The sequence below is a fragment of the Prionailurus viverrinus genome, chromosome B1 (genome assembly GCF_022837055.1).
Source record: "Prionailurus viverrinus isolate Anna chromosome B1, UM_Priviv_1.0, whole genome shotgun sequence".
Taxonomy (NCBI): Eukaryota; Metazoa; Chordata; class Mammalia; order Carnivora; family Felidae; genus Prionailurus; species Prionailurus viverrinus.
Genome location: NC_062564.1, coordinates 113,907,889 through 113,935,359, shown reverse-complemented (window position 1 = coordinate 113,935,359; position 27,471 = coordinate 113,907,889). Strand labels below are relative to the sequence as shown.

The following is a 27,471-nucleotide window of genomic DNA, read 5'->3' as shown; positions in this document are numbered from 1 at the left end:
GGAGGCAGCAGACCAGGCAGAGTATGATGTTGACTATGTCTACTGCTGCTGCAGCAGCGGGGGATGAGCCAGTCACACTGTAAGGTTTGACGCCCATGAGGGCAGTGGTTGTGTTGTGGAGTCTGTGGAGAGGTTTAAAAAGAGGGTCAGGGAGGACTTGTGAAACGGGGAACTAAAGACAAATCCTTAAAGAGAACTTCTAACACTTTTTTTTCAACTGTTTTTTTTTTTTAATGTTTATTTTTGAGAGCGAGAGAGAGACACAGAGCGTGAGCGATGGAGGGGCAGAGAGAGAGAGGGGGACACAGCATCTGAAGCAGGCTCCAGGCTCTGAGCTGTCAGCAGAGCCCGATGGGAGGCTTGAACCCACAGACCTACCAGATCATGGCCTACGCTGAAGTCGGATGCTTAACTGACTGAGCCACCCAGGAGCTCCGAGAACTTCTAATAGTTAAAAGAAGCAGAGAAACGGGACAAGAGCTGTGGGGTCAGTTATTTCTCTGATACAAGTACTTTGCAACCATTTTACTTTAGTATGTGTCTCCATTTTCTCAGAATTCTAGTTTCCATTTTAAAGGTAGAAAATGAGACACAAAGAAGATCATGAATTGCCCAGGGTCAAGTAATTAGTAGGTGGTAGAATTGGGGTTTGAATACAGCCTTATGTGGATCAAGTATCATGCAACTAGCAAAACCTTTAGTATAGCCAATATACCATTCCTGTATGAAGAGATAATTTAATCACATTTTCTAATAAACAAAACATGTATGCTCGACTAAAATATTTATTTGATAATTTACAGCAAAGTTCTAATATGGCTTTGTTAGAGCTCTTTAAAAATATCCAATAAAATGTGCTTTATTATTTTTTCCCTAGAGAAGTACTAATCCTGTAGTATCATTTCAATCAAAATCCAACTCCCAAGAGGAAAAGAGCAGAAGAGATCACAATTTCATATATTGTACTGAGAAATAAGAGACCTTCCTACATGATAGCTAATCCAGTCAAAATAATTGGCCACTTTAGTGTAAACACCAGGAAACTCTGGTTTTCCGCAGTTTTCACCCCAACTCACAACACCCCAAACATAAGTCACATTGTTGATATCTTGACAGACTAAGGGGCCACCAGAGTCCCCTTTACAGGCATCGATGGAACCGTCATCTGTACCTGGAAAAGACAAAGGGAAAAGAAAATCACACATGTACTTCCATTTGCGGAGGCCACCATGCCGACTTCCTGTCTCCTCCACCAATGCGTGTACCAACTTTGGCTCTCCTACACTTTCCTAACACGAAATAACACATAATCTCTTACAGGTCCCTACTGGGCGCATACAGTTGTATACTTTGTCTTCTGCTCATTCTGCAAATTTAGTGAGTGTTTCCCTTGCTTCCTCTATTTTATGCAAATTTATACTCTGATGAGATTGCAATCTGAAAGTGGCATCCAAGGCTGATTGGGAAAATAATAGGAATACTTAGTGCTTATTGAGTGCTTAGTATGTATTAGCCATTCATTGTTTTAATCCTAAACAACAACCCTATGAGGCAAGTATTATTATCCCTATTTTAAGACGAGACAAATAAGGCACAGAGAGGTTAACTAATTCATCCACGGCCATACAGTTAATAAGTGGCAAGAGGTTGGACTTGAAATCAGGCACCCAGACCTCAGAGCTTTTCCTCTTAATTGGGTTAATTGTCTTCCAACAGGTTTTGTGAAATTCTCCCCTTTTGTCCTCTGGAATTCCAAACTCCATTTAAGAAGGGAGGGAGGGCACAGGGAATGGTCTGTTTATTTTCTTCTCACTCTTAGGACTTTCTAAGGTTTTTAAGTCAGTGATCCAAAAAGTTACAGGATGTCAATAACTTTGCACTTTTCTGTAATACACTACTTATAAGTGGTTTTAATAAAGCATCCTAGGGGTGCCTGGGTGGCTCAGACAGTTGAGTGTCTGACTCTTGGTTTTGGCTGAGGTCATGATCCCTGGGTTGTAGGATCGAGCCCTGTGTCCAGCTCTGCTCTAAGTATGGAGCCTGTTTAATAATCACTCTCCCTCCCTCTGCTCCTCTCCCCAACTTGCGCATGTTCTCTCTCTCTCTCAAATAAAAAAATTAAAAAAGCATCCTAAATGCATTGCCCTGCCTGGTTCCCTGCCCTTGGGTCACCACCAAAGTAGGAACTGTTGTAGCTGTGTTAGGTAGGGGTACTAGCAACACTATGATATTAAAGAAGACACTGGCAGGTCTCATAAGAAGTGCAATGGGATTTCTGAGGAGGGAGAATTTACTTCCAACTGGACCCATTTGAAATGAGATAACTCAGATTTTTATTTAGAAGAAGTTTGGGTTTGGATCCTGGACATATCACTTCTTGTCTGTAAGACTTCGGGCAAGTTTTATACCTGCTCTGCATCTCAGTTTCCCATTTACTAAGATCCCTAATTTTGCAGATGAGGAAACTTGCTCAAGGTCACATGAGTAGTAATTGGTAAAAACTGAGATATAAACCCAGGCAGTCTGGATGCAGAGTCTGTGCTCTTAGTTACTTGCTGTACTGCTGTATGATAGCATAAGGAAGATTTTTCTTCTTAGTTTAGCATGAGGGAACTTGAACCAACAGGAAGGGAAGAAACAGCCAGAAGGTCCAATTGAAGGGTCCAGGGCCCAGAGCAAGGGTGCAGATTTGGTGAGGAGGAGAGATGGTTGGTAGAGGGTATACGTACACATCTTAGAGAAACCACTTAGTGCTTACCTGCACATTCCATTTTTTTTTCAAAGTAGCGACCCGGGTAAAACTTGGAGCAGTTGTCTAGTAGCTTAACTTCACCCCACTGAAGTGAATAGACTTTTTGGTTATCTAAGCATAGTGAGAGAACAAACAGACATTTACAAGTCACAAATGAGGAATACCAATAAATACTTATTCTCATAACTTAGTGAACCATGAGGAATATAGACGATTATATACATATTCCCTAATACATTATAGACTTCTGAGATAGTTCATTAGCATATTTAATCACACACTGCTCAGATGTCCAGTTTTTACAACTGTCTTTCTAAAAATAGCTAAGGGGTTGGGGCACCTGGTGGCTCAGTCGGTTGAGCGTCAGACTTTGGCTCAGGTCTTGATCTCACAGCATGGGTTTGATCCCATCGGGCTTTGTGCTGACAGTAGGGAGCCTGCTTCAGATACTCTGTCTCCCTCTCTCTCTTTCTGACCCCCCCCCCCCGTTCATGCTCTGTCTCTCAAAAATAAACATTAAAAATAAATAAAAATAAAGATAGTTAAGGGGCATTACAGAACACATGCCCTAAGTCATACTCATTTAATAAAGACCTGAGATGAAGAAGGTATACTCCTTCGCATCTGATTGCTGAGTCTAGTGGGGGAGCTGGGTAGGAGTCAGTGATCAGCATTTTCTAACATAAATAGCTCCTATCGTTTTACAATCCTGCATTTCCTTGAAAGTGCTTCTTAGAGTGAGAACATCTTTTTAATGTAAGGAGTTAAATGAAGAAAATATGTATGAAGTTATCAGTGTGTATGTGTTTTTATGTGTCTAAGGAACTCCATCTCCTAAGTGATTTGGAAGAGAGTCTAGGATTTCCTTTTCATTTAAGTTAGAGACGTGGGACTTGAAAATTTTTCATCCACAGAAAGAGAAGTGGCAGGCACTGTTGCTTATTGACAGTCCAGGGAAGATGAGGAAAACGTTAAGAATACAGGGTGAGATGTCTCTGGTATAAGGAGTGAATCTTTGCCCCATCTCTCCTCCCCCTTTTCCCCAGCTTTCAGCAAATGTTATGCTGTAGGAAGGCAGGGACTAGGCCTGATTCACTAAATGCTATGCCAGCACCCAGCCTCATGCTAGCACAAAGTAGCTGCTTAATAAATATTTATGTAATTCATTAATCCATGAACTCAGTAATTCAATTACACTAAACATCTTATGCCAAATGACATACCCCCTCAGTTAATCTATAAGCTATCGGGAGACAGAGACTTCTGGCTAATCTTGAGAGGACACCTCCACGGATCCTAGCACTGTAGTGAGCACATTGTAGTTAACTGTAAAACTAATATTCTTCTCTTCTGGGAAGTGGGGGAAGACAAAACTCCGCCAAAGTATATGGCAAATTAGGAAGGAGTTTCTTCTTTTCTCCTTCAAGTCCTACCTAAAAGGTAATTTTACGATGCTACCTTCTTCAGGTTAAGAGCTTTTTTTTTTTTTAATTAGTAATTTATTATTTCCTCTAACTCAGGAGAAGCCTTTAAAAAACTGGGAACTCCTGTACTATGTGGACAGTTTTTAATGGCTCAGGAGAGTGTTTCCTTCCCTGAGCTCTTGTGTTGTATACTTTGTGAGGCACCTGTCCCATTCTGCTGTCTGATGGTGACATTCATGTCTGATGCCTCCTCTGGACTGAAAGTCCCTTGAGAACTGGTCTTTGTCTTTCAATCTTCCAGCCTCTGCACTCTTTGATGACTGTGTCCATATTTTTCATCAGTGAAATCCTAGCATATGCTAATAAACACAGGATGGTTATTAGATGATATCATGGGATCACTTTCATTTTATTGGGTATGAATGGTGTTGTGTTTTTGTTTTATTTTTGTTTTTTTAAGTCCTTACCTGGTAAAGATATCTACTGGAATATTCGTGGGTGAAATTACATGATATCTGGGTTTGATTTAATATGCTCCAGGAAAAAATGAATGTGTTGGCGGGGGGGGGGGGGGTGTTGGGGGGGTGGGGAGGAGAGGAAATATGTTTAATAGATCCCAATTGTCCTTCAGATGTATCCTCCACCCTTCAGTGTCCTGCCCCCTGCCCAAAGAGACTGACCTGGAGGGAATGCCTCAATAGGAACCCCTTAGCCTCTGGTTTCCAACATAAAACCCCAGCACAAGGAAGAGAGGGTAAGAAGAGAGGATAGCGATATTGGGGCTGGCTATAACCTTTAATCCAAAGTCATTGCTTCTCTCAAGGCACCCTGGTCTACCTGAAGCTCTTTCTCTTGGTAACTTCTCCTTCCTCTCATGTCTTCAGATCTAAGAGAGGCTGTTCTGGTACTGTTAGTCCTGGGTTCTTGCATAGACCTTGTAATTCCTCAACCCCCTACCCACATCCTTGTAATTAACCACTTTACAAATAACCCTTCCTAATTTTCCTATTGTGATTGTGACTGATGCAGAGAGCTAAAACAAGAACCGTTGAGTGTTGGTAACTGGAAACTGGGTGATGGATGAGTAAGTAGATTTATAATACTTTTATCTCTGCTCCTGTGTATATTTGTAAACATAGACAATAAAAAAAATTTTTTTTAAACAAACGTAAGGACATAATGCCTTCTGGATAAATTAATTACTAACAAAATTTAGTCTTGCATATTCAACCATATGACGCATTTGGGTCAATTTATACGTATTTTTTATACTTTTCAATGTGGCAATTATAAAGAATGTGCTAGAGTATAAGTCTGTAAGACCAGTGTTGTGAAGTTATTTACAAAGAAAATGTAGGAGGTCAAAAGGAAGCTAAATTTCAAATTTAACCCTTCAAGACAAAGGGAAAAGCATTGACTAATTTTAATCAAACTTCAAATTTAGTCAATTTTTCTAATAAATTGTCCCCACATGTCTACAATCTACATCTCTTATTCATACAAACGTCCACCTCAAGTCTTCTTAGAAGCCTAAGGAATAATTCTTTATGTTTTCTTCCTCTTTGCAGGATGTGACTGTGGGGGCAGGGGGCAAGGAGAATGGGGGAGTGGAGGAGAGAGCAGATTAAAGACTTACCTATACTGTGACTCTTCCCTTGAAAACCATTTTATCTTTCATCCATGTCTCTCTAACAAATCCAGAAAGTCCATGCTACATATGTCCCCCTGTCACTCTACTTTTTTTGTCTTTGTAAATGGTTACCCCTCAACATATGCTTCAAGATCACACAGTGTAGGTATCCTTTGAAACTCTGGATCAGGATCAGCTACATAATTTTCAGGGCCCAGTGAAAAATAAAAACGTGAGGTGGGGGCCTCTGCAAAAATTAGTAAGAATTTCATGATAATGACAGCAGAGCATTACACTAAGCATGGGGCCCTATGGAGCCTGGGGTACTGGGCAACTGCACGGGTCTCCTGCCCAAGAAGCCAGTCCTGCCTGAATGCTCTTTTTCCTGGATTTGAGGCTATGTTTCTCTCTTTGTACTAGAAGATTAGCTCCTATCCATTTATATTCTCATTTATTCCAGCCCCTGGATTCTGATTAACAAATTTTAAAGCATGTACCTTTTTCTCGGCCCCAGCCAGAAATAATGCATCTGTCATTAGGTTGGAATAGATATGGAGACCAGGGGACACAGGCAGGGACAGAATTAGGCAGCACACATTCTTTTCTCTTTGAGTGTTTTTTCATTTCAATCAAAGCTATGTCATTTTCATAGCTGCTTCCATTGTAGTTTTCATGGATAATAATTTTATTTGCTAGCTGAACAACTAGCTCTTCCTCAGGTCTTAACAGATGTAGAAATGATGTCCATATTTGGTAATGGTGAGCTTTACTGACACTATAACGGAAAGGAAAAGTGAGATAAGATATATTTATATTGAGAAAAAAAAACAATTATAAACATGAACATCTGATGTTTCATCTTTATATTCTCCCTTTTAAAGTACTTTCTTCCTTTTCTCAGATTTTTTAATCGTGAAGCGGTTTGCTGTCGTGAAGCGATTTGATTAAATTTATGGGATACAATTAAAGTCAGTGGGTAAATGAAGAGAGGAATAAGCAATCCATCTAAGTGGTCAATATCAGGGACATACAGAACTCACTAATAACCAGAGATGTCTAGAAGTGGAATGAATTGGCTGCCTCTGGAGCGAGAGCACCATCACTGAAGGTGTTCAAGCAGAGACTAGAAAGCATGTAGCCATGGGGAAATGGGGAATCAGGACACACATCATTACTGGCTACCCCAGAGGTTCTCAGGGTGAAGACCACAGCAGTCACTATCCTGACATTTAAGATTGACTTCATCCTAATACTGCATCTTATTTATTTGCTCACAAGTCTTTCTTCCTGTTGGACTGTGCCACCTTAAGTCAAAGATAGGGTCTAATTCATCTATGGATAGATGCCTGCATCTAGCATTGTGCCTGGAATATATTAGCTGTTTTAAAATTCAGTTGAAATGGTAAATGAGCTAAATATTGTCTCTTATTCTGCCTCACTTAATTTGCATACCAATTTTTACCTCATGGTTTCCAACAAATTGGCATTTACCATCATTTTCTCAGGTAATCACCTAACAGTTAAACCGTGATGTTTCAGGCGCTAATGAGGTATTCGGGATTTCCAAGAATGGTGTGCTTCATATAAATTTTGGTTGTTTTTAAGGACCAGAGGTCCTGAATATTGTTTAAAGGTTAACCCTGTTTATTCATTCAATTTACTCGACAAATACTTAAAGTGTATACCTATAATAGTCAATAAATGACTATTGCCAGGCACTGTGCTAGCTACTGGGCTACAGAAATGAGCAAAATCAGAAATAGTTTCTGCCTTCATGGAGCTCAGGATCTAGATGCAGTATTAAATGGATAATGACAATAATGAGGATATGATTCTACCATGTAAAGTGAGAGGAATCAACAGCACATGGGTTCTGAGAACTTATCAAGATGGCTTTGACTTAAGGGAGTCTGGAAAGATTCTCTGAGGAAGAGAAGATGGGGCTGAGATTTGAATAAAGAGCAGCACTGACTAGATAAACAGGGTAGGAAAGATCATTGCAAGCATGAGAAGTAACACATGAAGGTCTCTTTGCAGCAGGGAGCAAGGTGAACTTGAGTAGCTGAACAAAGTCCAAAACAGGCAGAGCAGACAGCAAGAGTTGAAGCTGTGGGGCAAGATGAAATTGGTGAAGGTAAGTAGGGATCAGATCATATGGAGCTTAATGGGCCATATTAAAAACATCATTTAGAGACACTCAGGTGGCTCAGTTGGTTAAGTGTCCGACTCTTGATTTTGGCTCAGGTCATTATCCCATACTTTGTGGGTTTGAGCCCCATGTCGGGCTTTGTGCTGACAGTGTGGGGCAGGCTTGGGATTCTCTCTCTCCCTCTCTCTCTCTGCCGCTCCCCGCTCATGCTCTCTCTCTCTCAAAATAAATAACTAAAAAAAAAACCCAACAACATCATTTAGATACTCTAGCAACAAATGAGCCTGGCAAAGCAAGTGTCTGACATTTTCATCATCTCTTAAGGGAGAAGTGGACCAAGTTATATAACTTGACAGTCTCAGTCTACTAACCTACAAAATATTTACCTCTTAGGGCTGTTAAGAATATTAAAACAAGACAACATATGTGAAAGTGCACATACATTATCTAATCTGTAAGAGGTGCTCAATAAATGATGCCTCATTCATTCTAAAGATGAGAACTGAGGCTAGAATCCCAAACTCTGCCCTCCTCCTTGCTGATCTTGACTCGTTATCAATACCTTTTTTGTACTGCCCTTCAGCCACTGGTATGGACTAGATTGTGTTCCCCTAAAATTCATAGGTTGAAGATCTAACCCCCATCATAACTATATTTGGAGATATAGTCTTTAAAGAGGTAATTAAGTTTAAAAAAGGTCCTAAGTGGAGCTCTATTCCCATATGATTGATTGGCCTCTTTATGAGAATAAGAAGAGACATCAGTGATGCACGCAGGTACAAAGCAAGCAAGTCAGGGCTGGAGCGGCATGTGAGACAATTAGTACCGAGCTTTGAACATCTTCACTGTCTGGAACACGTATCAAAGACACTTAAGAGGACATGGAAGGTGAAACAATGCTTTGTGTATTTGAAGCCTTTAAATGCATGCAGCTCTTTAAACAACATCCTCATTGAGGTGAGACCAGAGAAAATGCCAGGCTACTATCATTTTTTTATACACTTTTCAGTCATACACTCTTCTCAACAGTTTGGTCCTAACTCTACAAAACGTAGGTACTATCTATTTGCTTTCCCTATTTGCTTCCCATCATGCAAATGTGCTAAATGACACAACTTGGGACCTATGGGTTTGATCTGACCTTGCCATCTGGGATCAATAATTTGGTCTGGGGGGGAAGAACTCAGTAGCTTCTGGGGGGATGGCCTCTGGGGTTCCTATCATGAATATTGTAGGGGATTTAGCTGTTAATAGAGTGGAATTTGTCACGTGGTTTTATTTATCATCTGCCACAATCTCTATTACCCATTTTTATTATTTCAAGGAATCCAAAATCTTATTGGAGACATTTTTTACCTGACACAGTGTGCAGCAGTTAGAATCCAACAGCCTCCAATATAAATTCCTCCACAGTTGATTTTCTCATTATCCTTAATTGCCACCTGCCACGGGAAGTCTCCCTGTAGAAGACATTGGTGTGGTCACTGCCATTCTACCAGACGGTGGTACAGACAGGAGACCCTAAGATGCATCCATTGCAAGAATCCCAGTCTCTTATCATTACATATCCTCCCCACCCACTTTTAGTTTCTCAAACTTGGACTGCTCCTGGGAAGCCATAGGTTTACCACTTCTGCTGGCTTTCCTCCGACAACTCGTTTCCTTCGAGTGGGCCGGATGGGTTTAACTCCACAGGATAGTTTAGGGAGAAGTGACTTTATCCGTTTTCGTTCTTCAAGAAAGGAAGAGATTGTATCATTATGATTTTGAACCCATTACTTCTTGATGATCTATGCCACAAAAACAGCAGAGTCACAGCTAAAATAAAACAGTCTGAATTGATTCATAAATTATTTTGGATGCTAAGTGGTACTATTTACCTTGTTTAAAAATTCTGGCTTAATATGAGAATTGGCTTGATTCTCTGAAGTTCTGCTTAAAGACACACTGGGGGCAGAAAGAGGCTAGCTGTGGGGGTTAAATATTTACCAGTCCCTGGCAGATAAAAAATGTCACATGGCCAGGCATACTCAGGACGAGGGTCTCATTCAGAAATCATCAGAATGAGATGATAACATGGGCACCTCTATCTTCTCACTTTCATAGTTTTTACTTTTTAGTGGCTGTTCATATGGAATTCTTTTCAATAATATTAACGTTAATGATGTTAACATTTGAGTACTTTCTATGTGTCAGTCCCCATGCTAAATACTTTGCATATAGTTGATCTCATGTAATCATCACATTAACCCTGAGAGGTAACGTGCCAGGGACCCATGGAAAATTCAGGATCAGTGGGCTAGAGGGTGTTTTTTAGTCACTTGACATGCGATGATATTTCCTTTCTCTGTGAATGTTTAGATGTGGCACAGTTGTCACAGAGAACATGGCAGAGAAAGGCTTACGATGTGAATTGGCAAAAGGATTCATGAAAAAGAAGAAGGTAAAAATATAAGAGGTTTTCCTTATTCTTTCTATATATTTTACCACATCACAAAAATTTTTACAAACTTGCTTCTTAGCCCCAAATGAGAAAATTAATATCACTGTCAGTTACTTTGAGCATATAAGAAGGAGGTAGGTCCTTAAGTTGTGAGTGAATCTGGGTAGATTTGTTTTTTGTTTTTTTGGTTTTTCTTTTTCATTTTTTTTTTTTTTTTGGTCCCACCCCTTCTAAGAACAAGGTTGGGGAAAGAGTGTGATGTTAAGATTTTAAATTTCTTTTTGGACCTTTAAAAAGAGAGAGACCTCCTATAATGAGGACTATGGAAGCAGCTTGGGTACTATCTGAAAACTGATGCTATCTTGCGTAGAAAATAAAGGGCCTTTGTGGAAAATCTCTTCAGACTGTTATCTATCTATATATTTAAGATCTAGGGGCGCCTGGGTGGCTCAGTCGGTTAAGCGTCCGACTTCGGCTCAGGTCATGATCTCGCGGCCCATGGGTTCGAGCCCCGCGTCGGGCTCTGTGCTGACAGCTCAGAGCCGGGAGCCTGTTTCAGATTCTGTGTCTCCCTCTTTCTCTGACCCTCCCCTGTTCATGCTCTCTGTCTCAAAAATAAATAAATGTTAAAAAAAAATTAAAAAAAAAAAGATCTAAATCTTTTACTCATCACCTGATGAAAAAAAAATAGTTAATTAATTTTGGCGCCTGGCAATTAGAAGAGAGTCTTACATGAACTTTCACTTAAATTCCCCCCAAACAGGGAGCTATTTATTCCCAATTTGTATTTGAGGTTAAGTTGTTCACCTAAGGTTACACAGTAAATAAATAATGAGTCAGGATGTAACACAAGATTGTCTGACCCAAAAGCTTATTAATTACTGTCTCTTCAGGGATTTGATGCTTTAATTCATTTGGCTCTTAGTATACAACTGGACAGGATACAGATCTTCACAGACCTTCTGTTATCATGCTTTAAAACATTGTAAAAGAACAAGTTAATTCAAGTAAAGTCCATTATTTTTCTATTTCAAAATGTATGTCATGTGCCATGCTGGAAATCTGGTTGTTTTTGACAAAACTGACCTGACAAAGCTCATAGCAAATAAAAAAACTTTATGTAGGTCTAAAATATTGTTTTCACTTCAAAATTTGCCTTGTGAATGAACCTATTTTTAAAAGCAGTTCCCAAGAAGCATATATGTTTGTTTGTCTTAAAAATGATAAGGAAAGGAGAAGAGTAATGTTATTTTTTTCTATTTAATTGATAACAAAGGTAATTGTTGTTTGAATCAATTATACAAACACACATACACACACACACACACACACACACACACAACATTGAAATGCAGACTTAAACCAGGGAAGCACTAGTAAAACAGAATAATGTTGGGGCGTCTGGGTGGCTCAGTCGGTTAAGTGTCTGAGTTCGGCTCAGGTCATGATCTCATAGTTTGTGGGTTCAAGCCCCGCGTCAGGCTTTGTGCTGACAGCTCAGAGCTTGGAGCCTGCTTCAGATTCTGTGCCCCCCTCTCTCTTTGCCCCTCCCCAACTCATGCTCTGTGTGTCTCTCTCAAAAATAAATGTTAAAAAAAATTTAAAAACAAACAAAAAACCCCAGAATAATGTTAACTTACCTGCATCCATATTAGCAGTCAAAAGTTCTGTTTCTTCTATAAGAAAACAAAAAGTTCCAATGTTTATCCTTGTGTTTATAATAAAAATTAATTAAAATCATTAAAACTTTGATCATAATTTTCTGTCTTAAAACTTGTCCTCTCTTTAAAAAGGACAGTACAAATCCCCAAATCACACCATCTAATTTCCTTTCTATACCTAGGTAATTGTGAAGGCTCATGATGAACTGTGTAGAAATTTTGCAGGCACAAACTAGGTGTCTTGGTACAAGTAAATGGTGAGACTCCTGGTGCAGTGCTTCTCTGCATTCAGAATGCTTGGGTCGGAGAAGGAAAGCTTCTTTTTCAACTCTGATTCGTAAAGTCCTTACATAAGGTAGGGAACCGTGACTAACACTGACCAAAAGAGTACTGAGCTGACATTAAAAAGGCTCTTCTCATTTTGTACATAATAAGGCAGCTCTTCAGGAGTCATACAAAGATATTATAGTAGGCGTTGTTAGTATTAGGCATCTGGGATATAGAAGTTAAAAACATAAACAAAAGATTTTCTCCTCTTCCTTAGACTTTTGCTTGAAGTTCTATGGGATGATTCCATCTTCACTTTGTCATCCTAGAACATTTCAGAGGACAGGATCATGATTTTTTTGAGCTGGGGGGTCAAAAGGTGGATTCCCACCAGCATGTTTTTGGTCTTGGGTGAGGATGTGTCTGTGGATGGCACAGCCCAGAAGGGCAATGTTACTTGACTGCAGCAATCATGAGTCTTGTCTCTGGACAGACATAGCTATATCCACATTCCTAGGTTATTTATTTTCTGGGACAGAGAGAGGCTCTGCTCAGAAGCTTTCACAAAAGCACCCTGATGAATCAAAGAGGAGATTCAAACATTCATATTAAATGCTCAACAAAGGAAGATGGGGAAAGTCCAGTGTAGCTGAGGTGTGCTGGATATTTGAAAAATATCACAGAGCTCCAAAAGCACAAACCACAAGAAAAGTGTCAATGACTTTGATTTACATAAAGATCTCTGTTCAACAAAGCTCACTATGGATAAAGTCAATAGATGGGTGACAGAATGGAGGAAGGTATTTGCAATGTCTAAGACTGAAAACGGATTTAACATCTAGAATGCAAATCAACAAGACTGCAACCCCAATGTGAAATTAAGCAAAAGATACGTACTTGCGAAAGGATACAGTAAAGAAAAGGTGGAAACTCAAAAGCTAGTATGAAGAGAAACTCAAAGTCATTGGTTATTATAAAAATTCAAATTGATACATAATGCCATACGGCCTAACAATACGAGACTAGCAAAATTAGAAAGCTGGAGAACACTTAATGTTAGTGAGGATGAGGAGAGCCCTCGGGCATTGTTGGAGGTAGAGGTAAGGACTGGTATAGCTCTGCCAAAGAACATGCAGGCAATAGTTAGCCAAGTTAAGTAGATGCATGCCCTGAGACCCAATACTCCTTGTCCAGCTAGATGTCTCAGAGAAATTCTCTCACACATCCTGAAGGAGAGAATATGACTGACAGCTGCGAGTCTGTTACTGAGAAAGTAGGCAGTAAATTGTGAAAGATGAACAGAGGAACGGTTTCAGGCAGAAAGTTAGAAGCAAATATTAGATGGACACAGAGCAACACAGACAGATCTTTAAAACTTAATGCTTTATAAAAAGAAATGAAGGAAATATGAGATCTACAACACCATATTATGTGACTTAAAAATGTATGCTCACAAGAGAGTACACTTGGGTAAGAATGTGTACAAACAAGGCATACACATTTTAATACACATTAAAATGGTTGCCTAAGGGGGATGGGAGTAAGGTACTGAAATAAAGGAGAATAAATAAAACAAGAGAGGTGCCCTGCCTAGCCCAATGCTGATTATGCGGAATAAGCAGAGGAGTGTCATGAACGCATCTCTTTGCACCTGAGGTCTGAAGGAAGGAAGGAAGGAAGGAAGGAAGGAAGGGAGGGAAGGAGAGAGAGAGAGAGAGGGAAGGAAGGGGAAAAGGAATAAAGAAGGAAGAAAATAAATTACAGCAAAGAAATAATTGAGATTAGGCATTTAGAATAGGGGTGATCTTCGATCTCGCGGTCCGTGAGTTCGAGCCCCGCGTCAGGCTCTGGGCTGATGGCTCAGAGCCTGGAGCCTGTTTCCGATTCTGTGTCTCCCTCTCTCTCTGCCCCTCCCCCGTTCATGCTCTGTCTCTCTCTGTCCCAAAAATAAATAAAAAGTTGGAAAAAAAAATTCTCATTTAGAATAGGGGTGATCTTGAACATATGAAAGTCCCCCAGGAATCGTAAAAAAATCCTGAGGAGGACCATAAACTTCTGATAGTCATATTATATGAATAATAAAGAAATACTAAACATATGAATTTCATATAAACAATACGGAAATTTATATGAATATAAAGAGATAATAATTCATTTTTATGAGTAATAAAGGGTAGCTCTAAGAGCTGGAGGACTTGGGGACATCTGACTTATAAAAGTAAGTGAGAAAATACCTATCATGAAAAGATCTTCTCTCTCCTCTGGTGGCAATTTCTTCAGGAATTGCTTTGGTTTTGAGGAAAGAGTAAAGGAAGAGGAGAAGGGTATTCAGCAAAGGTGAAATGCACCAGGAGCCATTTGGGTGGTTTTTGGTTAGCAGGCTGTGGATGGTGAGTGTGAGAAGGAAAGTTTACCACACTGTGAGAAAGGTCTCTGTGCCTTTCTCACAGTGAGTTACTACTGAGTTACTCACAGCTGAGTTACTACTATCACATGGTCATATTATCTGCAATTTATAGCTACACTGGCATATAAGAAGATAGCTGTAGTTCTTTTTTGCTTCATTTCTGCAATATCCCAAGAATTTAACTAAAATTTTTACCTTGAGCCACATGTAAAAAAACCCAAAATTTACCACAGCAAAGGATAATTTTTGAGAAAAATGCATAATGTCAATATATTGCACATGTACCAGAAAAGTGCAATACCTTATCCTTGTTTTCAATTCTGTAATATAAATTTTATGATAAAGAGAGATTTACCTTTAATTTCAGAATGTCCAGGTCCTAAAACAAAACAAAAAAAAAACACTCACTGTAGCAAAGAGATCATGTTCACCTGAATATACACAAATCATTAATATTTCAGAAACAGTAAAACAACTTAGTATTTATAAATAGATAAAAGGGAATCACAATATGTCGTCTTTCTTTGATTTTTAATACCACAAAACCAATGTTTCATGTTGCATTTAAACACACACCAAGAAAATAATTTTTACCTGAGTTTTAAAAAGAGATGTATATTTGGGATATATTTGAGCACATACTGACAGCAAACTTACTATAGAGTCATACAAAATTTATAAGTCTTTAAAACTATTTCTAAAAGGTGGGCTTTCAAGGATAAATGAAACCAAGCTATACTCCAAACTTCCCTTGGTTTAGTGATTCTGATCTGTCCACTGAAAGATCGATGAATATATCAATATTTTTATTTTACATCTCTTCTCTCACTTGCTCTTGCTTAGAGGTGGAATAATTAGAACCACTACTAGAAAACAAAAGCTGGCACTCATTCGAAAGAAGGGTAAACTGGGGGCACGTGGGTGGCTCAGTCGGTTAAGTGTCTGACTTTGGCTCAGGTCATGATCTCACGGTTCACGAGTTTGAGCCCTGCGACAGGCTCTGTGCTGACAGCTCAGAGCCTGGAGCCTACTTGGGATTCTGCATCTCCTTCTCTCTCTGCCCCTCCCCTGATGGCGTTCTGTCTCTTTCTCTCTCACTAATAAATAAACATTAAATAATAATAATAATAATAATAATAATAACAACAACAATAATAATAATAATAATAATATGGGGGTCTTGGGTGGCTCAGTCAGTGAAGTGTCCGATTTCGGCTCAGATCATGATCTCACAGTTCGTGGGTTTGAGCCCCATGACAGGCTGTGTGCTGACAGCTCAGAGCCTGGAGCCTGCTGTGGATTCTGTGTTTCCCTCCCCAGCTTGCACTCTGTCTCTCTCTCTCTCTCTCAAAAATAAGTAAACATAAAAAAAAAACCTTAAAAATAATAATAAGGAAGAAAGAAGAGTAAACTGAGGTAACAATGACAGTTGACTAAATGTATTTTTGATATGGATTCAAAAAATTGATAAAAAAGTAAGCTTTTATAGTTCACTCCCTTTCAGTAGAATTTTTTTGCCTGATAAGCTAACAAATTGTGTTCTTTGACCTTAAACTTTATTTTTCATTTATTTTTTTATGATTTATTTTTTTTCAATATATGAAATTTATTGTCAAATTGGTTTCCATACAACACCCAGTGCTCATCCCAAAAGGTGCCCTCCTCAATACCCGTCAGCCACCCTCCCTGCCCTCCCACCCCCCATCAACCCTCAGTTTGTTCTCAGTTTTTAAAAGTCTCTTATGTTTTGGCTGTCTCCCACTCTAACCTCTTTTTTTTTTTTTTTTTTCGTACCCCTCCCCCATGGGTTTCTGTTAAGTTTCTCAGGATCCATATAAGAGTAAAAACATATGATATCTGTCTTTCTCTGTATGGCTTATTTCACTTAGCATTAACACTCTCCAGTTCCATCCACGTTGCTACAAAAGGCCATATTTCATTCTTTCTCCTTGCCACATAGTACTCCATTGTGTATATAAACCACAATTTTTTTATCCATTCATCAGTTGATGGACATTTAGGCTCTTTCCATAATTTGGCTATTGTTGAGAGTGCTGCTATAAACATTGGGGTACAAGTGCCCCTATGCATCAGTACTCCTGTATCCCTTGGGTAAATTCCTAGCAGTGCTATTGCTGGGTCATAGGGTAGGTCTATTTTTAATTTTCTGAGGAACCTCCACACTGTTTTCCAGAGCGGCTGTACCAGTTTGCATTCCCACCAACAGTGCAAGAGGGTTCCCGTTTCTCCACATCCTCTCCAGCATCCATAGTCTACTGATTTGTTCATTTTGGCCACTCTGACTGGCGTGAGGTGATATCTGAGTGTGGTTTTGATTTGTATTTCCCTGATAAGGAGCGATGTTGAGCATCTTTTCATGTGCCTGTTGGCCATCCGGATGTCTTCTTTAGAGAAGTGTCTATTCATGTTTTCTGCCCATTTCTTCACTGGGTTATTTGTTTTTCGGGTGTGGAGTTTGGTGAGCTCTTTATAGATTTTGGATACTAGCCCTTTGTCCGATATGTCATTTGCAAATATCTTTTCCCATTCCGTTGCCTTTTAGTTTTGTTGGTTGTTTCCTTTGCTGTGCAGAAGCTTTTTATCTTCATAAGGTCCCAGTAGTTCATTTTTGCTTTTAATTCCCTTGCCTTTGGGGATGTGTCAAGTAAGAAATTGCTACGGCTGAGGTCAGAGAGGTCTTTTCCTGCTTTCTCTTCTAGGATTTTGATGGTTTCCTGTCTCACATTCAGGTCCTTTATCCATTTTGAGTTTATTTTTGTGAATGGTGTGAGAAAGTGGTCTAGTTTCAATCTTCTGCATGTTGCTGTCCAGTTCTCCCAGCACCATTTGTTAAAGAGACTGTCTTTTTTCCATTGGATGTTCTTTCCTGCTTTGTCAAAGATGAGTTGGCCATACGTTTGTGGGTCTAGTTCTGGGGTTTCTATTCTATTCCATTGGTCTATGTGTCTGTTTTTGTGCCAATAGCATGCTGTCTTGATGATGACAGCTTTGTAGTAGAGGCTAAAGTCTGGGATTGTGATGCCTCCTGCTTTGGTCTTCTTCTTCAAAATTCCTTTGGCTATTCGGGGCCTTTTGTGGTTCCATATGAATTTTAGGATTGCTTGTTCTAGTTTCGAGAAGAATGCTGGTGCAATTTTGATTGGGATTGCATTGAACGTGTAGATAGCTTTGGGTAGTATTGACATTTTGACAATATTTGTTCTTCCAATCCATGAGCACGGATGACCTTAAACTTTAGAGTTTTGAATCAGGAGAAGAAAGAGGAGGAGGAGGGAAAAGGGGCAGAAGAGGAGGAGAAGGAGAAGAAACCCCAAGTAGTATTATACTGAAAAGTGAAATTGAACTGTAGAGCTTCAGAGAAAGACAAATACATGATCTCACCCATATGTGGAATCTAACAAAACAAACTCATAGAAAAAGAGATCAGATCTGTGGTTACTAGAGGCAGAGGGTGAGGTAGGGAATTAGGTGAAGGTGATCAAAAGGTACAAACTTCCAGATAAGTGCACGCTGGAGATGTAATGCACAGCATGGTGACTATAGTTAACATTGCTGTACGGTATACTTGAAAGTTGTTTCGTGAGTAAATCTCTTATCACAAAGAAAAAAGAATTGTTAACTCTATGATGAGATGGATGTTAACTAAACTTACTGTGGTCATCATCTCCCGATACATGTGTCAGATCAATATGCCGTTCACCTAAACACAAACAGCATTGTATGTTAATTCTATCTCAATAAAACTGGGAGGGAAAAAACTGTCCATCTTCACTGGCAAGAGTCAATGGCTTCCCGTTCTCCCTGAAAAATGTTTTAAAATTTATTTCTTTCCTCTTTTTACTAAGATTATAGCTACATTTAATGAACATAAAGTACATTGCTCAACTGCTTATATAAGCATCAAAAGAAATAATATGATTTGAAATCCTAAAACCGTGTGTTTTTACATTTAAGAACTGATGTCAATGGGGAGTTAAATAAGTCTTCAGTAAACTCAAATAATACCAAGCAATGCCAAAAAGAATTATTATTAATTCATGTATCCATACATATCTCCGACATTTATTTAATGCTTATTTACAAGGCATATTTGGAATATAAAAACAGATTCTGTTTTCAAGGGGTTTACTGTTGACAAGGGAGGGGAAGGGAAGATAGGTACAAAAAACTACAATAAACAGTTAACAGTGGTGTCCTGACATGGGGGTCTATCACCACATCAGAGACTAGGGCACCACTTCCTAGTTTGTGTTCTGTGGCATCATATAAATTTGGCTTGAAATCACCCATGGTGGGAGTAATCACACCACAGGAATTAGCAAAAGCTACAAATCAGGGATTTCCTCTCCCTCTCCAAAGCCAATTTACAAACATCTACCAGCACACCACTGGATAAATTTCATAAATGAAGCAGATACAAGCATGCCTACTGCTCTCACAGTCTTCCCCATCTTTGTTGAAAGCAGCTCCATTTTTCCAGTTCTCAGGCCCACACCTCTGGAGTCACCCTTAACTGCTCATTTCTTCTCATGCCTCCATCTAACTACTGGTCAACCCTTCTGGCTCCAGCTTCAAAATACATCCAGAACGTGACTGCTTCTCACCATTTCCCTCCCTACCAACTTATTCTTACCACTATCATCTCTTCCCTGGATGACTGCGTGGCTTCCTAACTGGCCTCCCTGCTTCTCCCCTTGCCCTTATACAGCCTAGTCGCCACACAGCAGCCAGAGTAATCTTGATTTCAACTGCAAGTCAGGGGCGCCCAGGTAGCTCAGTCAGTTGAGTGTCCAACTTTGGCTCAGGTCATGATCTCACAGCTCATGAGTTCAAACCCTGTGTCGGGCTCTGTGCTGACAGCTCAGAGCCAGGAAGCTGCTTCAGATTCTGTGACTCCCTCTCTCTTTGCCTCTTCCCTGCTTGTGCTCTGTCTCTGTCTCTCTCAAAATAAATAACATTAAAAATTATAAAAAATAAAATTAAATGTAAGTCAAATCATGTGGTGCCTCTGCTTTAAATTCCCCTATTTCCCTTACTACCAGGCTTGACTATCTGCCCTTGTCTCCCTCCACCCACCCCAACCATCTGTCCAACCTCTCCAACTATTTGCTCTTTTTTTTTTAATTTAATGTTTATGTATTTTTAAGAGAGAGAGACAGAGAGACAGAGTGTGAGTGGGGGAGGAGCGGAGAGATAGAGGGAGACACAGAATCCAAACCAGGCTCCAGGGTCTAAGCCGTCGGCACAGAGCCCGATGTGGGGATCGAACTCAAACCTTGAGATCATGACCTCAGCCAAAGTCAGATGCTTAACTGACTGAGCCACCCAGGTGCCCCAACTATTTATTCTTTAACCTCTCACTACCAGCACCTGTGACACATGCCCCATTAGCCTCCTTGCTGCTTGCTCCTCAAATATCCTGGAAAGTTGCTCTCTTATGAACACTGCACTGGTTGGTGCCTCTGCCTAGAACACTCTTCCACAGACATCTGCATGGCTGGCTCCATCCTTTCCTCCAGCTCTTTACCTAAAAGTAACCTCAGTGAGTGAACCCCTCCAGACTACCTTATCTAAAATTTCAGAACTTACCCCTGACATTTTATATCCTCCCTCCTCGCTTTATTTTTCTGCTTATACTTATTATTTTCCTACATATCTTACATATTTCTCTTGTTTATTGTCTCTCTTCCACCACTAGAATGTAAGATCTATGATGGGGCAGGGATTTCTGACATGTTATTCATTACTGCAACCCCAGTACCTAAAGCAGGGTATGGCACTGTTTAGTAAGAACTTAATAAATATTCACTGAGTAAATGAATGAGTATAATAACTTCCATAAACTTTTCCTCCAGAAAGCATTGATGTAAGCAAGAAGTCAATCTGTGTGACACAGAGTAGGTACCTAGCAAATATTTTTTACCATCAGAGGTTTTCCAACGAGCACCAAAAAAACAAAGAGCATTGACACATTGCTTTGAAACTTGGTAAATAAAGGGAAAGAATTAAACACTATTCTTCCTTTTTATTATGAATTGCATTTCATGGAAACAAAATAGTTGATGAAGGAAAATTCTTCTCTATAGAAAACTAGTAAATAAATGCAGAAAGAATGCTGAATTAGAAATCACCATTTTATAGTTCCTATTGACAAAGGAATCTAGTCAACAATCACATAGGCTACTAAGGACCATTAAGATGAAAGGTTGTGGGGGAATTTTGTAAAGGAAATATCAAGCTGGTCCAGTGATCAATCTTAGTGTCACTAGTTGTGGGATACCTAGACAACATAACTTTATATGTAATAAAAAGGACATAGCACCACCCATCAAGAATTCTTGCCTAAAATATTGAACTTTGTATCTAATGAAGTCTCTAAAAATCCAGAATAAGGAACATCCTGTAGGCAAATGACCAAGTGTCTCTAAAAAATCAGTGGCATGAGAAAAATTGGTGGTGGATGGGTAGGTAACTTTTTCTTTAATTGAAGTATAGTTGACATAGTGTTATATTAGTTTCAGGTGTATGATCAAGTGATTCAACAATTCTATACATTATGCAATGCTGACCACAATAAATGTGATTACTATCTGTCATCATACATTACAGTATTATGCACTGTATTCTCTATGCTATACTTTTCAGCCCATGACTTATTTGTAACTGGAAGTTTATACTTTTTTTTAAAGCTTATTTATTTTGAGAGAGTGCAGGAGAAGGGCAGAGAGAGAGAGAGAATCCCAAACAGGTACTGTGCTTGATCTCAAGAACCACGAGATCATGACCTGAGCTGAAATCAAGAGTTGGTTGCTTAACCAACGGAGCACCCAAGCGCCCCTGGAAGTTTGTACTTCTTAATCTCCTTCACCTAATTCGTCCATCCTCCCCACCTCTGCAGTCTGGAAATCACCAGTTTTTCTCTGTATTTATGTATCTGCTTCTGTTTTTGTTAGTTCTTTAGTTTGTTTTTTAGATTCCACATATAAGTGAAATCATATGGTATCTATCTTTCTCTGTCTGACTTATTTCACTTAGCATAATTCTCTCTAGGTTTATGAATGTTGCAAATGGCAAGAAGTCATTCTTTTTTAGGACTCAAGTAATATTCTGGTGTGTGTGTATGTGTGTGTGTGTGTGTGTGTGTGTGTGTATCACATCTTCTTTATCCATTCATCTGTCAATGGACACTTAGGTTGCTTCCATATCTTGGCTATTGTAAATAATGCTGCAATAAATATAGAGATGCATACATCTTTTTTGAATTGTTTTTGTTTCCTTTGGGTAAATACCCAGTAGTGGAATTGATGGATCATAGGGTAGTGGTGTGTGCGTGTGTGTGTGTAATTTTTTTTGAGAAACCTCCATGTTTTCCATAATGGCTGCAGCAATTTACATTCCCACCAATAGTGCACAAGGGTTCCCTTTCTCCACTTCCGCACTAATACTTGTTATTTCTTGTCTTTTTGATACTAGGTATGCTGACTGATGTGGGGTGATATCTCATTGTGGTTTTAATTTGTATTTCCCTGCTGATTAGGGATGTATCTGTTGGCCATCTATAGGTCTTCTTTGGACAAATGTCTATTCAGGTCCTCTACCTATTTTTTAATCAAATAATTTGGGTTTTTTGTGCATTGAGTTGTATAAGTTTTTATATTTTGGATATTAACCCCTTATCAGATATATTATTCACAAATATCTTCTCCCATTTGGTAGGTTGTCTTTTTGTTTTGCTGATGGTTTATTTTGTTGTAGTCCCAGTAGTTTATTTTTGCTTTTATTTCCCTTGCCTGAGGAGACAAATCTGGAAAAATGTTGCTAAGGCTGACGTCTAAGAGATTACTGCCTATGTTCTCTTTTAGTAGTCTTCTGGTTTCAGGTCTCATATTTAGGTTTTTAATTCTCTAGTCTATTTTGAGTTTATTTTTATGTATGGTGTAAGAAAGTGGTCCAATTTCATTTTTTTAAATGTACATGGCCAACTTTCCCAACACCATTTATTGAAGAGACTGTCTTTTCCAGATTATATATTCTTGCCGCCTTTGTTGTAGATTAATTTACCATGTAAGCATCAATTTATTTCTGGAATTTGTATCCTGTTCTGTTATTGATCTATGTGTCTTTTTGTGCCAGTACCATACTGTTTTGATTACTATAGGCTTGTAGTATATCTTGAAATCTAGGATTGTGATACCTCCAGCTTTGTTCTTTTCAAGATTGCTTGGTTGTTCAGGGTCTTTTGTGGTTCCATAAAAATTTTAGGATTCTTTGCTCTAGTTCTGTGAAAAATACTATTGATATTTAGATAGGGGTTGCATTAAATCTGTAGATTGCTTTGGGTATGGACAGTTTAACAATATTTATTCTTCCAGTCCACAAATATGGTATATCTTTCCATGTATTTGTGTCACTTCCAGTTTCTTTCATCAATGTCATATCGTTTTCAGAGTATAAATCTTTCACCTCCTTGGTTAATAAAATAAATACTTCTAGGTATTTTATTATTCTTGGTGTAATTGTAAGTGGGATTATTATCTTAATTTCTTTTTCTGGTAGTTTATTATTAGTATATAGAAACACAACTGATATCTGAATGTTAACTCTGTATTCTGCAATTTTAGTGAATTCATTTATTAGCTCTAATAGGTTTTTGGTAGTCTTTAGGGTTTCCTATGTAAAGTATCATGTCATTTGCAAAGTTTGACAGTTTTGTTTTTTCCATACAAATTAGGATGCCCTCCCTTCCTCCCTCCCTCCCTCCCTCCCTTCGTTCCTTCCTTGTCTGATGGTTAGGGCTAGGACTTAAGTACTATGCTGAACAGAAGTGGCAAGAGTGGACATCTTTGTCTTATTCCTGATCTTAGAGGAAAAGCTTTCAGCTTTTCACCATTGAGTATGATGTTAGTCGTGGGTTGTCATATATGGCCTTTATTATGTTGAGGTATGTTCCCTCTAAACCCACCTTGTTGAGAGTTTTTATCATGAATGGATATTGAATTTTGGCAAATTCTTATTTTGAATCTATTGTGATGATTATATGTTTTTATCCTTTGTTTTGTTAATGTGATGCATCACATTGATTGATTTGAGGACATTGAATCATTCTTGCATCCTTGGAATAAATCTCACTTGATCATGAATGATTCTTTTAATGTTTTGTTGAATTTGGTTTATTAATATTTTGTTGAGGATTTTTGCATCTATGTTCTTTAGGGATATTGATGTGTAGTTTCATTTTTTTGGTAGTGTCTGTCTGGTTTTGGTATCAGGGTAATGCTGGCTTTATGGAACAAACTTGGAAGTTTTCCTTCCTCTTCTATTTTTTGGAATAGTTTGAGAATAGGTATTAACTCTTCTTTAAATGTTTGGTAGAATTAACCTGTGAAACTATTTGGTCATGAAACTTTGTTTGTTGGGACTTTTTATGATTACCAGTTCTTTACATTACTAGTAATCAGTCTGTCCAGATTTTCTATTTCTTCCTGATTCAGTTTTGGAACATTGTATGTTTCTAAGAATGTATCAATTTCTTTTAAATTGTCCAGTTTGTTGCCTATCATTTTCATAGTAGCCTCTTATAAAAGCTTTTGTATTTCTGTGGTGCCAGTTACTTCTCCTTTTTCATTTCTGATTTTATTTATTTGACTCCTCTTTCTTTTTTTCTCAATGACCCTGGCCGAAGATTTATCAATTTTGTTTATCTTTTCAAACAAACAACACTTGGTTTCATTGGCATATTCTATTTTTTTCTTTAGTCTCTATATCATTCATTTCTGCTCTAATCCTTATATTTCCTTCCTTTTACTATCTTTGGGATTTTTTTTCCTTCCTTTTCTAGTTTCTTTAGGTTTAATGTTAAATTGTTTATTTGGGATTTTTCTTCTTTCTTGAGATAGGCCTGTATTGGTATAAACATCCCTCCTAGGACTGCTTTTGCTGTGTCCCGAAGATAATGGATCGTTGTGTTTCCAGGTGAGTTAACTCTTAAAGAATAAAAGAGACTTTAAAAATTTAATAATCAAACACAATGTTAGATTCTTTTGGACCCTGATTCAAACACATTGTTCTAAAAAGACATTTTTGAGACAGTTGGGAAAACGTGAACATGGGCTGTTATTAAGCAGTGTTAGGATATTATTATTTTTACGTGTACTAATGAGAGTACATTATGTACGTGTAAAGTGTATCATTAGAGATGTATATAGTGAAGTGACATAATATCTCAAATGTGCTTTAAAATACTCAAGCTGAACAAGACTGGCAAAATACTGGTAATTGTTGAAGCTGAGAGATAGGCACATATTGGTTCATTCTAATAATCTGTCGATTTTTGTTATGTGGGAACTTTTCTAATAAAAAGTTCTGAAAAAACCAATAAATATTTAATAAGTGAAAACATGAGAGAAGAACATTCCATAGTTCTTCACATGCCCACTCTCAGTAGTACCCTTACTGCTAACACTCGTCTATACTCACTTAAGATTAAAATATACCTAAAAGGAAGTTGCAGAATCCCTGGATCAAATAATGGAAAAGTGTAACCACAAAGCTTTCAATTACCTTTACAACCAATTTCATCTTCTCCTGTAATGCAGTCCAGCTCACCATTGCACTTATACTTATTTGGAATACAAACACCGGATTTACAAAGGAAACTTTTGCCTCGGCATCCTATGAAACATAAATAGAAGAGGTTTTTATTTTTATTTTTTCTTACTTAAAGTCGAGTGGGATAGAATCTTAAATTCAAAAGTAAAGTTTCTCCTACTACCTTTACAGCACAGCTCATCACTTTGGTCTCCACAGTCATTGACACCATTACAGGTTTTCTTTTGAGGAATATATTTCCCATTCACACAACGAAAGGAGTCATTTGCTGAAGAAACTGTAAATTAGGAATGATCTTTGTGAAATTTATTTATGGAGTTCTAGGTGACATCTTTATCACACTTGCCATAATGGGGACTTTAAGATAAAGTCGGGCATCAAATAAAAAAGGATTTAATGTATTGGTAGCATCAACATAATATATATATGGTAAATAAAGAAAATAAATGTCAGAGTGGGTTTATGGAGGCCCTTTCATTATCTCTGAAAATCAGTATTTATTGTGGAGGTCTGCACTCACTGGCATTGGAGAAGGAGGCTCAGGGATCAAGAGCCCTCGCTAACATCAGCAAGCACTGGTGTTCACCCATTCCTTTAATGCTGTTCCATGAATCCTCACTTCCATCTCATGACTTGCTTGGGCAGTGCCATTTACACTTTGATAGTCCTTTTTTTCTTTTCTTTTCTTTTTTTTAGCACCAAAAAAGCCTTTAGTCTTTAAACCATACATAATACTAAAATATTCCAATGTCAGGATGGAAGAGAAAAGTGGCAGTGACTGCCTTGAGACTGAGGCATAGATGTGGTCACTTAAATATTTTAAAGGCATTTTGAAGTGTGTAGGCTGGACCTCTCAAAGAAGATGAGGTTTCTTCTGACGTTTGAGTTACTTAGGTTTGTTATATTAACTTTAATCCAGATGTTTCAGGAAGCAAAGAGGAGTCAGGCAACTTTGCTTCCTATATAGCAGTATTTGAGTACACAGGAAAAGCACCAATTTAGGCTCTAAAGCCTCCAAAATGATTTTGCCTCTATTGCTGCAATTGAGTATCCATCATCTGTTTACTACAGTCATGGTATGGAATAAACAATTCTAAAGGAAGTTTTGAGGTTTCAGGCAAGCACTCTACCAACCTGTATTCTGTGTGTAACATACCACACCAGCTAAATCCTGGTAATTTTTAGTTCTTCTCTTAATAAAAGTGCATTCAGCCAAACTAGTTTCTAATCCCCGACAATGCACATGCAGACATTCGGTAGAATTTATATGGAGATCTTCAGGAACTTCAAAACTTTTTTGAGCCTCCAAAGCACCTCTGCAAATAGAATAAATGAAACATTAAGGTAGAATAATTTGTACTTTGCACTTATAACCTCACTATAGGAGGTAAGGAACTAAAGTAATTTCCTCTAATTTTCTACATAAGATACATTGAGCAAGATGCTTAAATTCTCTGAGGCTCAGTATCTTCACTTGTAAAAGAGAATATGACAATCTCAGCAAGTTTTATAAAGATTAATTAAAACAATCAATTTAAACTGACTAGCCAAAGTTCAAACCTGGTAAGCACTCAGCAAATATTTGTTTCCCCTCCTGTTTCTTGTTAAGGAGGAATCCTTCCACACTCCTGATGTTTCCTTCCAACCTAAGATGTATCATTCTTGGCCTCTCTTCATCTCTTAATTCCTTTTTGCTCAAGGAAAAGGAGTAGGATAATTGACCAGAGAATTTTGGAATTATAAATCAGACAAGTAGCTCATGTTTTCCATCTTTCCTTTTGGGGGCCTCTTCACCTGCCTCATGCTAGAAGGCTTACCTGGTTAGCCCTATTATTGCTTAGAATTTGGGAGGTTAACATGGTTCAATTCTAGCAGGTTCATTTTGTTTTTACGTTAACCTATATCCTCAATTCAGCCTTGACAGTATTAAGGTGATTTTTGGCATCTATATACCATTGCTTGGACTTTCTAATTTGTTCAGAATTTGTGCAGGTAAGAGGCTACCTCTATGACTCAATATCCTAGAGGTGATGAGTTATAGTAAACTATTCTTCCAGAACATTCAATTGTTCCCTGCTTCTCTTTAGAAGGAAATGAGGAAAATGGTGT

At 38.4% G+C, this 27,471-nt stretch overlaps 1 protein-coding gene across 9 annotated transcripts in view; it reads right to left on the bottom strand.

The window, feature by feature from the left end:
- Positions 1-767: 767 nt before the first annotated feature.
- CFI (complement factor I) overlaps positions 768-27,471 on the bottom strand; it is a 78,107-nt gene continuing 51,403 nt past the window's right edge. For 6 of the 9 annotated variants that reach the window (XM_047855287.1, XM_047855295.1, XM_047855293.1 and 3 more), the window contains 12 exons: positions 26,497-26,678; positions 25,526-25,639; positions 25,315-25,425; positions 18,407-18,454; positions 15,089-15,112; positions 12,039-12,074; positions 9,584-9,687; positions 9,312-9,415; positions 7,779-7,913; positions 6,304-6,581; positions 2,759-2,863; positions 768-1,171 (listed from right to left, as the gene is read on the bottom strand). In XM_047855287.1, the coding sequence (XP_047711243.1) occupies positions 954-1,171; positions 2,759-2,863; positions 6,304-6,581; positions 7,779-7,913; positions 9,312-9,415; positions 9,584-9,687; positions 12,039-12,074; positions 15,089-15,112; positions 18,407-18,454; positions 25,315-25,425; positions 25,526-25,639; positions 26,497-26,678 (1,459 nt within the window). In that variant the 3' untranslated portion in view covers positions 768-953. The remainder of the gene's footprint in view (positions 1,172-2,758; positions 2,864-6,303; positions 6,582-7,778; positions 7,914-9,311; positions 9,416-9,583; positions 9,688-12,038; positions 12,075-15,088; positions 15,113-18,406; positions 18,455-25,314; positions 25,426-25,525; positions 25,640-26,496; positions 26,679-27,471) is intronic. The other 3 variants (XM_047855294.1, XM_047855296.1, XM_047855297.1) reach the window with 3 other exon arrangements.